Genomic DNA, 13314 nt, shown 5'->3' on the forward strand with positions numbered 1-13314 from the left:
GCCTTTCAAACTGCCCGGATCCGTTTGCGATGATGTCAGGGGAGGGGGCGGGTCTCAGAATCATGGCTTTCCCCACAGAAATCTCTCCTCAGTTTCAAAGGCAGTTTTTTCAATTTTTTTTTTGTCTTTTTACCTTGGATGTTAGCTGTTACAAGGTGATCAGCACTGGTGGGTAGCCCTCCCCATCACAAGCGCCTGCTGGCTTGGCGCCTTTCAAACTGCCCGGATCAGTTTGCGATGATGTCAGGGGAGGGGGCGGGTCTCAGAATCATGGCTTTCCCCACAGAAATCTCTCCTCAGTTTCAAAGGCAGTTTTTTCGATTTTTTTTGTCTTTTTACCTTGGATGTTAGCTGTTACAAGGTGATCAGCACTGGTGGGTAGCCCTCCCCATCACAAGCGCCTGTTGGCTTGGCGCCTTTCAAACTGCCATGGAAGAATACATTGATTTTTGTTTTATTACATGATTGATTGGATCTGTTTGTTTTATTTGCTTTTTACATGATATATTTGTGCTTTTATAAACTGCAATAAATATAAAATAAATTAATACAGATTAATAAAGAAATGTTAATGCTGGTAAGTGCTTAAAATAATTGAGGTAAAATATTTTAAAGTTTCATGTATGATGCATAATTGCTGTTGCAAACTACTTGGCAATTGTAGGGTGCAGTATTTGGCATTTATCAATAAGAATTCAATTAGTAGGTATCGGGCCTACATGTCTACAGCCCATCCATGTTAACCTTGTGCCCACTCAAAAATTCAGTTCTGGCTATGCCACTGTTGAGCCTGTACTTTAATGTGAAAAATGTCATCAAATACCTGTAAAAACAGCTGTTAAAATGTGAAAGAGATATTTTTAATTTGGATTATAAGTAATTCAAGTTTTCTTTCAATTATAGAGCCTAAAACATATGGCTGTTCTAGGTTGTTAGCTACTCCTGGCAGTTTGTACTACATTTTTAGATTTTACTTTGAAATAAATAGACAAACTGCAAAATTCTTGTCTTTACTTATTATAGAGTATCAATTCATATACTGAAATCATTTTTCTTTCAATTATAAAGTCTAAGCATAGTTGCATATTTTTGTGCATATGGCTGTTCTAGGGTGTTAACCACTCCTGGCAGTTTATAGTGTATTTTTAGATTTTATTTTGAAATAGACAAAATGGAGAATTCTTGTCTTTACTTATTACAGAACATATATTTGTACACCAAAATCATTTCTTTTCTTTCAGTTATAGAGCCTAAAACATAGCAGCATAAAAATGTGCTGGCAGCTGTTCTAGTCGGGGGAAAAAAGGTTGGCTGTTCTAGTGCTATATCCTAAAGCAGGGGTGGCCAACTCCAGTCCTCAAGAACCACAATCAGGCCTGGTTTTCAGGATATCCACAACGAATATGCATGACACAGATTTGCATGCATTGCCTCCATTATCTATCTCATGCTTATTCATTGTGGATATCCTGAAAATCAGGCTTGTTTATGGCTCTTGAGGACCGGAGTTTACAACCCCTGTCCTAAAGGGTATGGTGATGCCAAAGGGACTTACAGCACAGTCCACTAGATGCAAATTGTCTCTTGGGTGGAACTTCATTAAATCCCTGCAGAAGAGCTATGCATACTTTCTTCAAATTTTATAGATTGGATATTTGGGCCTAGGAGTCTCTCTTTTGTGGTGGGCATTCTGAGGGCAAGCTAATCAGACTCCCTCCCAGTATAAGGGTTTCTTGTGTACATTCCCTGTATCCAAACTGGTGGGAAGATAAAGAAGGAACATTTGGTTGGTTCTAGTTAAAATTTTCTTTCAACCAGATCAGTCCAAGATTCCACCCTAGTGATTTGTGCTTTATCCCAGGACAAGCAGGATGCTAGTCCTCACATATGGGTGATGTCACTGACGGAGCCCTATTGCGGAAAAGCTTTCTGTCAAAGTTTCTAGAAAATTTTGACTGGCCCTGTGAGGCCACTGAGCATGCCCAGCATGCCATGATATTCTCTACCACAGGGGTCTCTCTTCAGTCTTCGTTTTTCCGCACTGCTGTAGGCATCACGGAGTAGAAGCTGTTGCGAGTCTCTCACAACAATTTCTGACTAAAAAGTCATATTTTCAATAATATTTTCTCCCATTGGGATCTCTCGGGGTTTCCACCGGCTGGTGAGTACCTCTGTCTCGTTTTTACTCTTCGAGTAAAACAGAATTTTTTCTCTCACAAATTTCCTCATTTTGTCATCGACGGCCGTCGATCAAAAATGGCTTCAAAAAATGCCCTATATGTAACCGGACAATGTCCATCACCGACCCACACCTCGAGTGTGTGATGTGTCTAGGTCAGAATCACGACGTCAACACCTGCCCAAAATGTGCGGAGACTGTGAAGGGACGGAAGGCTCGTCAATAGAAAATGGAACATTTGTTCCATCTCCAGCTTCAGCCATCTCCCTCGACGTCGTCGAAATCATCTCCGGTCGGAGTTCCCAAATGTATTTTGATTAAAAAACATCATCCGGAAGGCTCAGGGGATCATCCGTCTCCAGCGTCGTCGACAGCATCGATGAAGTCAATCGGCAAACATAAAACAAAGCATCGTCATCGACACCGACGTCCATTGACATTGGAATCATCTCTTCTCCCGGAGGAATCGAGCACAAAGCGGCCATGGAGCCAGGAAACGCCGGTTCCTTCAACGCCTGGGCCTGTTCAAAAGGATACGTCGATTCCTGAACCTCCACAGGACTCTGTGGAGGATCTGCCAGGACAGCCTCCGCCACCGTGTATAACTGCTCTGACTTCATCAGTTGTAACGCCGGAATTGTCTGATCTTATCAGGCAAGCGGTCATCCAGGCTATTAAGGAACAGCAAGTAACTCCGGCGCTCCCGCAATGCCGGTGCCTTCAGCATCAATGCCGGTAACCTTACTGATGCCGGCAGTCACACCGATGCCGGTGACAATACCGATGCCGGTGCCAGGATCCAAGTCGGTTCCTGCACAGAGGATGATTGCTACATCGACATCAATTTATGTGCAGATACCGACGGGTTCATTGATGCCGACCTCGCTGCCAACCCCATTGACGTCTTTGACACCGTTACTTGCACTTCCATCGTATGGGGATCCAGAATGACATGATTTGGCATTTTTCCAAAGTCTCTTGAAAAGATATCAAGAAGTTATCGATGCCCTTCCACCAAAACCATCAGAGCACACTTCTCCAAGAATACCCTCTGATGATCCGCAACCAGGACCTTCGGGCCTTCATCAACAACCAAGATCTTCCCCACTCTCTCCATATAGGGATGATCCAAATGACTCTTGGGATGATCAACATACTGATACATCCTCTGAAGAATTCATGTCGGAGCCTTCACCCCCAGATCAAAGAAAAAAGTCTCCACCAGAAGATTTATCTTTTACCACCTTCATTCAAGAGATGGCAGACACCATACCCTTACCCTGGTTGCGGAAGAAGATACCAGACAGCAGACATTGGAGGTACTTCAATTTGTCGACCCTCCAAAGCAGGTATTGGCTATACCAATACATGAGGTTCTTCTGGATCTTCAACATCTAATCTGGGAGCACCCATGCTCTGTCTCTGCTGTTAATAAACGAGTAGATACCACATATCTGGTGCAGGCTGCTCCTGGATATCAAAAATCGCAGCTTCCACCCCAATCGGTAGTAGTAGAATCTGCTCAAAAGAAGTCAAAACGAATTTGTCCACACTCTTCAACCCCCCCTCCCCCCAGGTAAAGATCAGAGATATCTAGACTCCCTGGGAAGGAAGGTATATCAAGGGGCTATCCTGAATACCAGAATTTCCTCTTACCAACTCTACATGACACAATATCAGAGGAATCTGTGGAAACAGATGCAGCAGTTCATCACATCTTTACCACAGCAATCCCAGGAAGCAGCACAGACAATTATACATAAAGGCCTATAAGCTGGGAAGCATGAGGTAAGGGGAGCTTACAATAGCTTCGAGATAGCTTCCAGAACAGTGGCTGCTGGAATTAGTGCTAGGCGTTGGGCATGGCTTAAGGCCTCTGACCTTAGGCCTGAGGTCCAAGACAAACTTGTTGATTTGCCATGTGTTGGGGACAACCTATTCGGTTCCAAGGTCCAAGATGCCGTGGCACAACTAAAGGAACATTCTGAGACCTTACGCCAACTGTCACAAGTTCCACAGGAACCCTCTGCACAGCCATCTCGTCGTCCTGCCAGACGCGAACCCAGACGCCCATACTACCAACAACGACGTTACTACCCTCCAGCATCGAGGGGCAGATCCACTAGGCCGCAACAACGTTCCCAGGCCAGACAACCAAGGACTAGTCGCCCTCAGCCTCCGCCACAGACAGGACCTGCTGCTGGCTTTTGAAACACAGACCAGGGAACAAATCCATCTCCTCAACCCTCGAGCACATCTACCAGTAGGAGGCCGAATATCCTATTTTTACAACCATTGGATAAAAATAACAGACCAATGGGTACTTTCCATAGTAGCTTGAGGTTACAAACTCAATTTCCTCTCAGTTCCACCAGAATCTCCACCGAGGTCATATCTGCAGAATGAGTCTCACATAATTCTTCTACAAGCAGAATTATCCACCCTCCTGAGAGCCAGAGCTATACAACTGGTGCCCCGGACTCAGCAGGGCAGAGGATTCTACTCCCGTTATTTTCTCATTCCAAAGAAAACCGGAGGCCTACATCCCATCCTAGATCTCAGAAATCTCAACAAATTTCTGAAGAAAGAAAAGTTCAGGATGGTTTCTCTAGGCACCATGCTTCCACTTCTTCAAACAGGAGATTGGCTTTGTTCTCTGGATCTTCAAGACGCTTATGCTCACATTCCAATATTCCCTCCTCACCGCAAATATCTACGCTTCATGGTCGGTCATCAACATTTCCAATACAGAGTTCTGCCATTCGGACTTGCCTCTGCTCCCAGAGTATTCACAAAATGTGTGGCAGTAATTGCAGGTCACTTGCACAAGGAAAGTGTCCATGTATTTCCATATTTAGACGACTGGCTCATCAGAAGTCGATCTCAACAAGGAGCTCTCACTTCTCTCAGTCGAACAATTTTTCTACTTCACTCCATGGGTTTTCTCATCAACTATCAAAAATCCCGTCTCACCTACTTCAATTCATAGGTGCAGACTTGAACACTATCCTATCCCGAGGATCGGGCAAAAACACTTTCCCTCTGGGCAAGCTCCATTTACTCACAGCAACAAGCGACAGCTCATCAATTTCTGACCTTACTAGGCCACATGGCCTCCACGGTTTATGTCACTCCTATGGCACGATTAGCCATGAGAGTAACTCAATGGACTCTAAGATCACAATGGATCCAAGCCATTCAACCAATATATTCTCCAATCCAAGTCACCCACCAGCTACGTTCATCTCATCTCATAAAGCAGGCCACACGCTCGATCTCCTCTTTATAAACTCCGGTATTTCTCTTACAAAACAACCAAGTTGCAAAAAAGTCCCATGGTCAGACCATTCTCTAATCTCCACCAGCTTTTCTCTACCTCGATCAGACTCTAACCTCAACTCAAGACCCACTTTCCTATACAGAAAACCTTGCACCTCGGAACATCTCAGCAAACTTCTAACCTCGGAGCTACCACTCATTGATGTCTCTACACCCAACTCTGCCCTCCAATCCTGGTCCAAAATAACAAAATCTATAGCAAACACTCTCTGCCCACTGACAACCAAAATAATGTCTTCTAATGCATCTAAACAACAACCCTGGTTTAATGAGGAACTACGAAAGCTCAAACAACTACTTCGGCAAAAAGAAAGAAAATGGCGCAAAGCCCCTTCACCGACCTCTCTCTCTGATTACAAACGATCACTCCATCTATACAAAAGTACCACGTTGAAAACGAAAAGAGACTATTATGCCCGGAAGGTTCATCATCTCATCTTTGACTCAAAAGCCCTATTCGCCTTTGTTTCAAGCCTCACCAAACCCATCACTCCAGATATCCCACCCGAACAAGCCCAGACTAAAGCAGACGAACTTGCCCTTCATTTCAACAAAAAAATATCGGATCTCCTTAATCAGCGGATTCCAAACTCTACTTCTCCAGATAACACATATTTCCCCCAAAACAAAGACATCCAGCTTAATGCTTTCGAACCCATAACAATCACAGAGATACAAACGGCGTTAAGGAGAATGAAACCGTCATCACACCCATTTGATCAAATCCCTTCTAAAATGCTTCTTCTCATCCCTGACACAATAGCAAAAACCCTTGCAGATATCATAAACTGCTCTCTAGCACATGGTATCTACCCAGATGACCTAAAAACTGCCTCAATAAAGCCATTACTAAAAAAACCAAATCTAAATGCATGTGATCCCAACAACTTCCGCCCTATTTCCAACCTCCCTCTAATAGCCAAAATCATGGAAAAATTGGTAAACACCCAACTATCCAACTACTTAGAAGACCACAGTATTCTGTCCCCAAACCAATATGGTTTTCGCAAAGCAGCAAGCACAGAAACGCTACTACTCTCACTCACGGACTTCCTCCTCTCTGGTATTGATAAAGGCCAAGCATATTTACTAATCCTCCTCGACTTCTCGGCGGCCTTCGACACCGTCAACCACGCCCTCCTTCTAAAACAACTGGCAAACATTGGTTTAACAGGTACCACATTAAACTGGTTCAAAACATTTCTAGAAAACAGAGGATACAAAGTCAAAATTCACAATAAAGAATCCCAATACCACCCTTCTAATAGAGGGGTGCCGCAAGGTTCATCACTTTCACCCACCCTCTTCAATGTCTACCTGCTACCATTATGTCAACTACTTACAAAATTAAGCCTGAAACACTTCCTTTTCGCAGACGACGTACAGATCGTGATCCCCATAAAAGAATCAATCTCAAAAACAATGGAATACTGGGACACTTGCTTATTAGAAATTAAACTTCTCCTCAACAGTCTAAATCTTGTGCTCAATGCTTCGAAAACAGAATTCCTGCTCATATCACCGGACAACAATAACATACTTCCAAAACCACCCACACTCCTTCAAACAGCCCATGTAAGAGATCTAGGAGCCATCCTAGACAATCGTCTCAACCTCAAACCATTCATTAACCAAACCACCAAGGATTGCTTCTACAAATTGCATATTCTGAAAAGAATTAAACCACTTTTCCACGCTCAGGACTTTAGAACAATCTTGCAAGCAATAATCTTTTCCAAACTAGATTATTGCAACTCGTTACTACTAGGCCTCCCAGCTTCTTATACCAAATCTCTACAAATGGTTCAGAACTCTGCAGCCAGAGTCCTTACAAATTCCAGGAAAATTGACCATATTTCCCCTATCCTCAAAAACCTCCATTGGCTTCCAATCCACTATAGAATCATGTACAAAACCATCAACATCATTTACAAAACTATCAACCAACACACGCAAATCGACCTACAAATACCACTTAAAAAATACACTTCCGTCAGACCCATCAGGGAATACTACAAAGAGTCACTCCAAATTCCAAAGGCCAAAACCTTCCAACATAAATCCTTGAGTCTCAGAGCCTTCTCTTCAGCAGGTCCAGCCCTCTGGAACTCTATCCCACCAGATTTGAGACAGGAGCCATGCTTACTAACATTTAGGAAAAGACTAAAAACTTGGTTTTTCAAAAAAGCATTTCCAAGCCCTGAATAAAACCTTCACGCAACAGCACAATTGGATCCATATACTGTGCATATTTATTCATATTCTGTGGCATATTTAGCCATCCGGTTACTTATGTTCCGTTTCATAGTGATGTACTGCCACATTTATTCGCATAGTCTTATTTACTCATCTTGCTACTCTATTACATTAATTGTCTGAAATGTAATTACATTAATTGTCTGAAATGTAAATATTGCTCTGTTCTTTCTCTCCCCTCGTCCAGTTCCAAGTTAATTTTTCCCTGTTTTATTGTAACTTTCTCACATCCTTTTCTGATTCCCTGTATTTAAAAGTTCAAGGTTCTTATTGAGAATATTGTTTATTACGCTACGTTATGCTTTCACACTTTGTTAATTGTAAACCGGGTTGATGTGATGCCTGTCATGAAACTCGGTATAACAAAAACATTAAATAAATAAATAAATAGATCTCTACTATGGTGGGCGAACAAGGACAACTTGCGCAAGGGCCTGCCCTTCCAGCAACCAGTCCCACAGATAACTTTAACTAAAGATGCATCCACCTTGGGTTGGGGAGTTCACATAGACAATCTCCAGACCCAGGGTACTTGGACAAAGCTTGAAGCAACTTTTCAAATAAATTTCCTGGAACTTTGAGCTATACGTTATGCGCTGCATGCGTTCAAGGACTGCCTTTCACACAAGACTATTCTAATCCAAACGGACAACACAGTAGCCATGTGGTATATCAACAAATAGGGAGGTACGGGCTCGTATCTCCTTTGTCAAGAAGCTGCACGGATTTGGGACTGGGCCCTAACACACTCAATGTTTCTCCGGGCCACTTATCTGGCAGGCATTCAAAATGTGCTAGCGGATAGAATCAGTCGTCAATTCCAACCACACGAATGGTCCCTGGATCCCTCAGTAGCGACCAGGATCTTTCAGCGTTGGGGTCAACCAACAATAGACCTCTTTGCATCACACCTGAATCACAAAGTGGACAGATTCTGTTCCCTACACAAACAGAAAAACCAGCCAGCCAAGGACGCCTTTGCTCGCCCTTGGAACTCAGGCCTACTATACGCGTATCCTCCAATACCGCTCATAATCAAAACTCTAGTGAAGCTGCAACAAGACAAGGGGTCCATGATACTCATAGCCCCGTATTGGCCTCGACAAGTATGGTTTCCCAAACTTCTAGACCTCTCAGTCAGGGATCCAATTCGTCTGGGATTAGCTCCCACTCTCATAACTCAGGATCAGGGTCATTTGCGCCATCCCAACCTTCAATCCCTATCCCTGACAGCATGGATGTTGAAAGCTTGATCTTACAACCACTCAATCTTTCAACTAATGTATCTCAAGTGCTTATAGCTTCACGTAAACCTTCCACATGAAAGAACTATTCCTCCAAATGGAAAAGGTTTACTTTGTGGTGCAGGCAAAAGAGTATAGATCCTTTCACCTGCCCCACTACTTCTCTACTAGACTACTTATACCATCTTTCAGAATCTGGTCTCCAGACTTCATCTGTAAAAAATATACTTAAGTGCAATCTCAGCTTACCATAAGTAAATGGGAGATGCACCAATATCCATACAACCTCTTGTCAGTAGGTTTATGAGAGGTTTAACTCAACTTAAACCACCAATTCGGCCACCTATCACAGAATGGGACCTGAATTTGGTCTTAACAAGACTCACGCATTCTCCTTTCGAACCCATGAATTCCTGTGATCTCAAATTTCTCACATGGAAGACTATCTTCCTCATAGCCATTACATTGGCTAGAAGGGTTAGTGAGTTACAAGCCCTTGTCACGTACTCACCCTACACAAAGTTCTTACATGACAGAGTGGTTCTCCATACACATCCAAAATTCCTTCCCAAAATAGTTACGGAATTCCACTTGAACCAATCCATAGTTTTACCCACATTATTTCCAAGGCCTCATTCTCACCAAGGAGAACGGACTTTACATACCTTGGACTGTAAACGTGCGCTAGCATTTTACTTAGACCGCACTGCAGTCCACAGGAAATCCACTCAATTCTTTGTATCTTATGATCCAAACAAACCGGGAAAAGCAGTGGGTAAACATACTCTTTCCAACTGGTTAGCAGATTGCATACAGTTTTGCTATGAAAAAGCAGGCCTTTCTCTCCAAGGGCGAGAAAAGGCACATTCAGTAAGGGCAATGTCAACCTCAGTAGCACACTATCGTTGAGTGCCAATCCTTGACATATGTAAAGCAGCAACATGGAGTTCTCTTCACACATTTGCAGCTCATTACTGTTTGGACAAAGAAGGACGACAAGATTCAGCCTATGGACAATCTGTCTTAAAGAACTTGTTTCCAGTTTAATCCCAGCTCCTTCTACATCCAACCTGCTGTGATCTTCAGCTGCCTCATTTTCACCAACAGTACTTCACTATTGCTTCACTACAAAATGACTCCTGCTTGTCCTGGGATAAAGCAAAATTGCTTACCTTGTAATAGGTGTTATCCCAGGACAGCAGGATGTAGTCCTCACGAAACCCACCTGCCACCCCGCAGAGTTGGGTCTCATACCTTTTGTTATTTTGTTTTGCTAAGCTTATTGCTACATACGAGACTGAAGAGAGACCCCTGTGGCAGAGAATATCATGGCATGCTGGGCATGCTCAGTGGCCTCACAGGGCCAATCAAAAGTTTCTAGAAACTTTGACAGAACGTTTTCCCGCAATAGGGCTCAGTCAGTGACGTCACCCATATGTGAGGACTACATCCTGCTGTCCTGGGATAACACCTATTACAAGGTAAGCAATTTTGTTTTATTTTGAAACACTGAGAAACTGCAGATGACACTCTTTCCTATAAGGAGTGACCTTAGATACATTCTCTATTTCCATCTGCTGGTAGGCGAGCAAACCCATGTGTCTGAAATGATCTGATAGGATTCAAAGAGAGAAAATTAGCAGATAGCCAAATATTTCCTTTTAGGATATAAATTTGTAACTGCTGACAGTATATTCATTAATCTTATCCCCTTTATAGAAAACTGGAAAATGGTATCTATTGATAGTTTAGTTGTTTTTATCTTGGAATCGAGATTCACTGAAGTATTGGATACCCTTATTAACTGAAAATATTGCATACAGAATAAATATAATTTCAGTTACATGAATGCATATGGCTAATAAAAATTATGCATACACACAAGGAACAGAGAACCAAAATACCATAAATAATCAAAGAGGCTTCATTATTTATTTGAAAGGTGTCAGCAAGCCAGACTGCATGTGTTCAATAAAAATTGAATGGCGTGAACTCAATAATCCAAAGACAATTACTCACTACAAAGCAAAACCTATACCTTTGATGGGAAAAGAAACAATTTGTGTGAGGAATGCTCTTATAACTCACTCACAAACTTAAGTTTGCACCAAGCATTAAATAACAGTTGTCATCACAGAGATGGCCTTATCTTGAAAACAAAAAAATCAAAGATAAGTTAAACAGTTTTTATTTGCATTTAAAAAAATATATTTACTACAATGATTTACATTGATGAAAAGAAAAAAAAATATGCACATCTATATGTATGGAAATATGATGATGATTGGCAAGTTCATTTAACAAACTTAGGGCCTGAATCATGAAGGTATTTTCCATAGACAGAATGGGAGAAAAACCTTAGTGAATCAGGCAGTTAAATTTGTGAACAAGTTATGAGAGAATTCCTCACACATATATTAATTGTTTATTTTCCCATCAATTTTCCTATCAAAGGTATAGTTCTTATTTTGTAGTGAGTGATTAATTTTTATTATTATGCAAAGCCAAACATGTTTGAGTTGATTAGATGACTGTGATTAGGGTTGTTTTTAAAATAAAATACATAATAAAAACATTAAAAAATGCATAATCATTCATGCAAACATGGTCAGATTAATTATTTGTGACAGAATGCAGGTAGCTATATAACAATTCCTTTTCTTAATTTTTAAAGGACAGCTTCAACGTCAGTGGAACAAGTTAGAGAAAGGAGCTATCAAAGAGCTTTGCTTCTTAGTGATCATAGGAAAGACAAAGACTCTGGTATGTATGTCTGATTTCCCAGTGTAATTGGGATACAGCTGCAATTATTAGCAGCTTTAACTTTTTTTGTTTTATTTTGTTTTTAGTGTACTAGTTCTAAAAAAGGAAATTGATATTTTGGATTTCTTGTTCAAGTTCATGCTCAGTTTCTCATTTTATTCTAATCTCGTTCTCCCATTGCAGTGTAAAGGTTGAACCCTATTTTAGTCAAGTTAAAGCACATTACTGCTCTCAGGGGCAGTAACATTTCATATTCTTTTTACTTAAAATCATTTTGAAATAATTTCCAAGGCAACACATAACAGTTGTAAATTGTTTTGGTGATATAATTGCTGTTCTTCGTGACCATATTGTCAGGTTTTCAAATGACCTAATTTACCAAGGCCTGTTCCCCATTCTTTGTCTATAGGAAAAAATCTTTAAACCAAGTAGCCTAGTGGTTACAGTAGCAGACTGAGAACCAGGGAAGCCGAAGTTCAGATCCTGCTGAAAACTCTTGGGACCTTGGGAAAGTCACTTCATTTTGTTGTGGGCTGAAAAAAATGCTTTATATTGACAAAACAAGAGAAAACATCTTTTATTGAAAGTAAGATATCCCAAGAGATTGCTATTACTAGGAAAGGCAATTCAGGAGCAGTCTAATATATTGTTACTGATACAGTAAGTTAAATAGGTCTCCACCTCTAATTTACACATTAGTGAGTTAGTTACTTAGTTAACCTAACATTTCTCCAACTGATTAATGCAAATTTCTTATCACTAATTTGCAAAATGCTGTCTTCCATCCCCTGTAGCAGGGATGGCACGTAGGCACTAACCTTTCACACAGTTCTGCATTCTTCTATACCTACTAATTCAACATTCTACAGTTTTGGTCTGTTCCAGAAGATTCTTTTTCATATTGCTATTCTCTTTACTCTGCCTCTTCAAGATATTTAAATATATATTTAATATATTTTCACAGGTACCCTCAAAACCTCCATTGCCATGTTTCACTTATCTAGACCTGCTTTAGGCCAAATCAAAGGCATTGCAATTCTCGTAGATGAATCATGGCTGTTTGTAAAACAACGGTGTTTGCTGTGTGTAAATCGCAATGCCATTGATTTGGCCCTGAAGCAGGTTTGGATAAGCGAAATGTGGTCCAATTTTATTACACAGTGGTTCGGGGTTGTACAATTGTTTTTCACAATGATATTGGAAAGGATTTTTTTCCTATGATGGCAGCTAAAGCCCTGTATTGTAAACACTGAAGATACTATAATTTCAGTATTGGCTTTGTGAGGTTTTTCCCTTTTTCTAAAAAATAGTGCAGTGCCTCTTGGTATTTCTGGTTTAAATGTAAATTGCTACTCCTGGAGGAATTCTGCTCAATGCAGAATTTGTGCAGAATTTACTTGACTGCACAGAATTGACTCTCAAGCCGACAAGAAAGACAGTGAGGAGAGGAGGAGGAGGAGGAGCCAGATCCAGTGCACCTACCATTGTCTTATTGTACTACAGGGCTCTGTGTGAGAAGCACAGTGCCTAAAC

The 13314-nt window shown here is 41.3% G+C and overlaps 1 protein-coding gene across 1 annotated transcript in view; it reads left to right on the forward strand.

Moving 5' to 3' along the window:
* KMT2E (lysine methyltransferase 2E) overlaps positions 1 to 13314 on the forward strand; it is a 607980-nt gene that overhangs the window by 565263 nt on the left and 29403 nt on the right. Inside the window, 1 exon segment of the mRNA XM_029615154.1 lies at positions 11693 to 11781. Within this exon segment, the coding sequence (XP_029471014.1) occupies positions 11693 to 11781 (89 nt within the window).

The sequence above is a fragment of the Rhinatrema bivittatum genome, chromosome 9, assembly GCF_901001135.1.
Source record: "Rhinatrema bivittatum chromosome 9, aRhiBiv1.1, whole genome shotgun sequence".
NCBI classification, from domain to species: Eukaryota; Metazoa; Chordata; class Amphibia; order Gymnophiona; family Rhinatrematidae; genus Rhinatrema; species Rhinatrema bivittatum.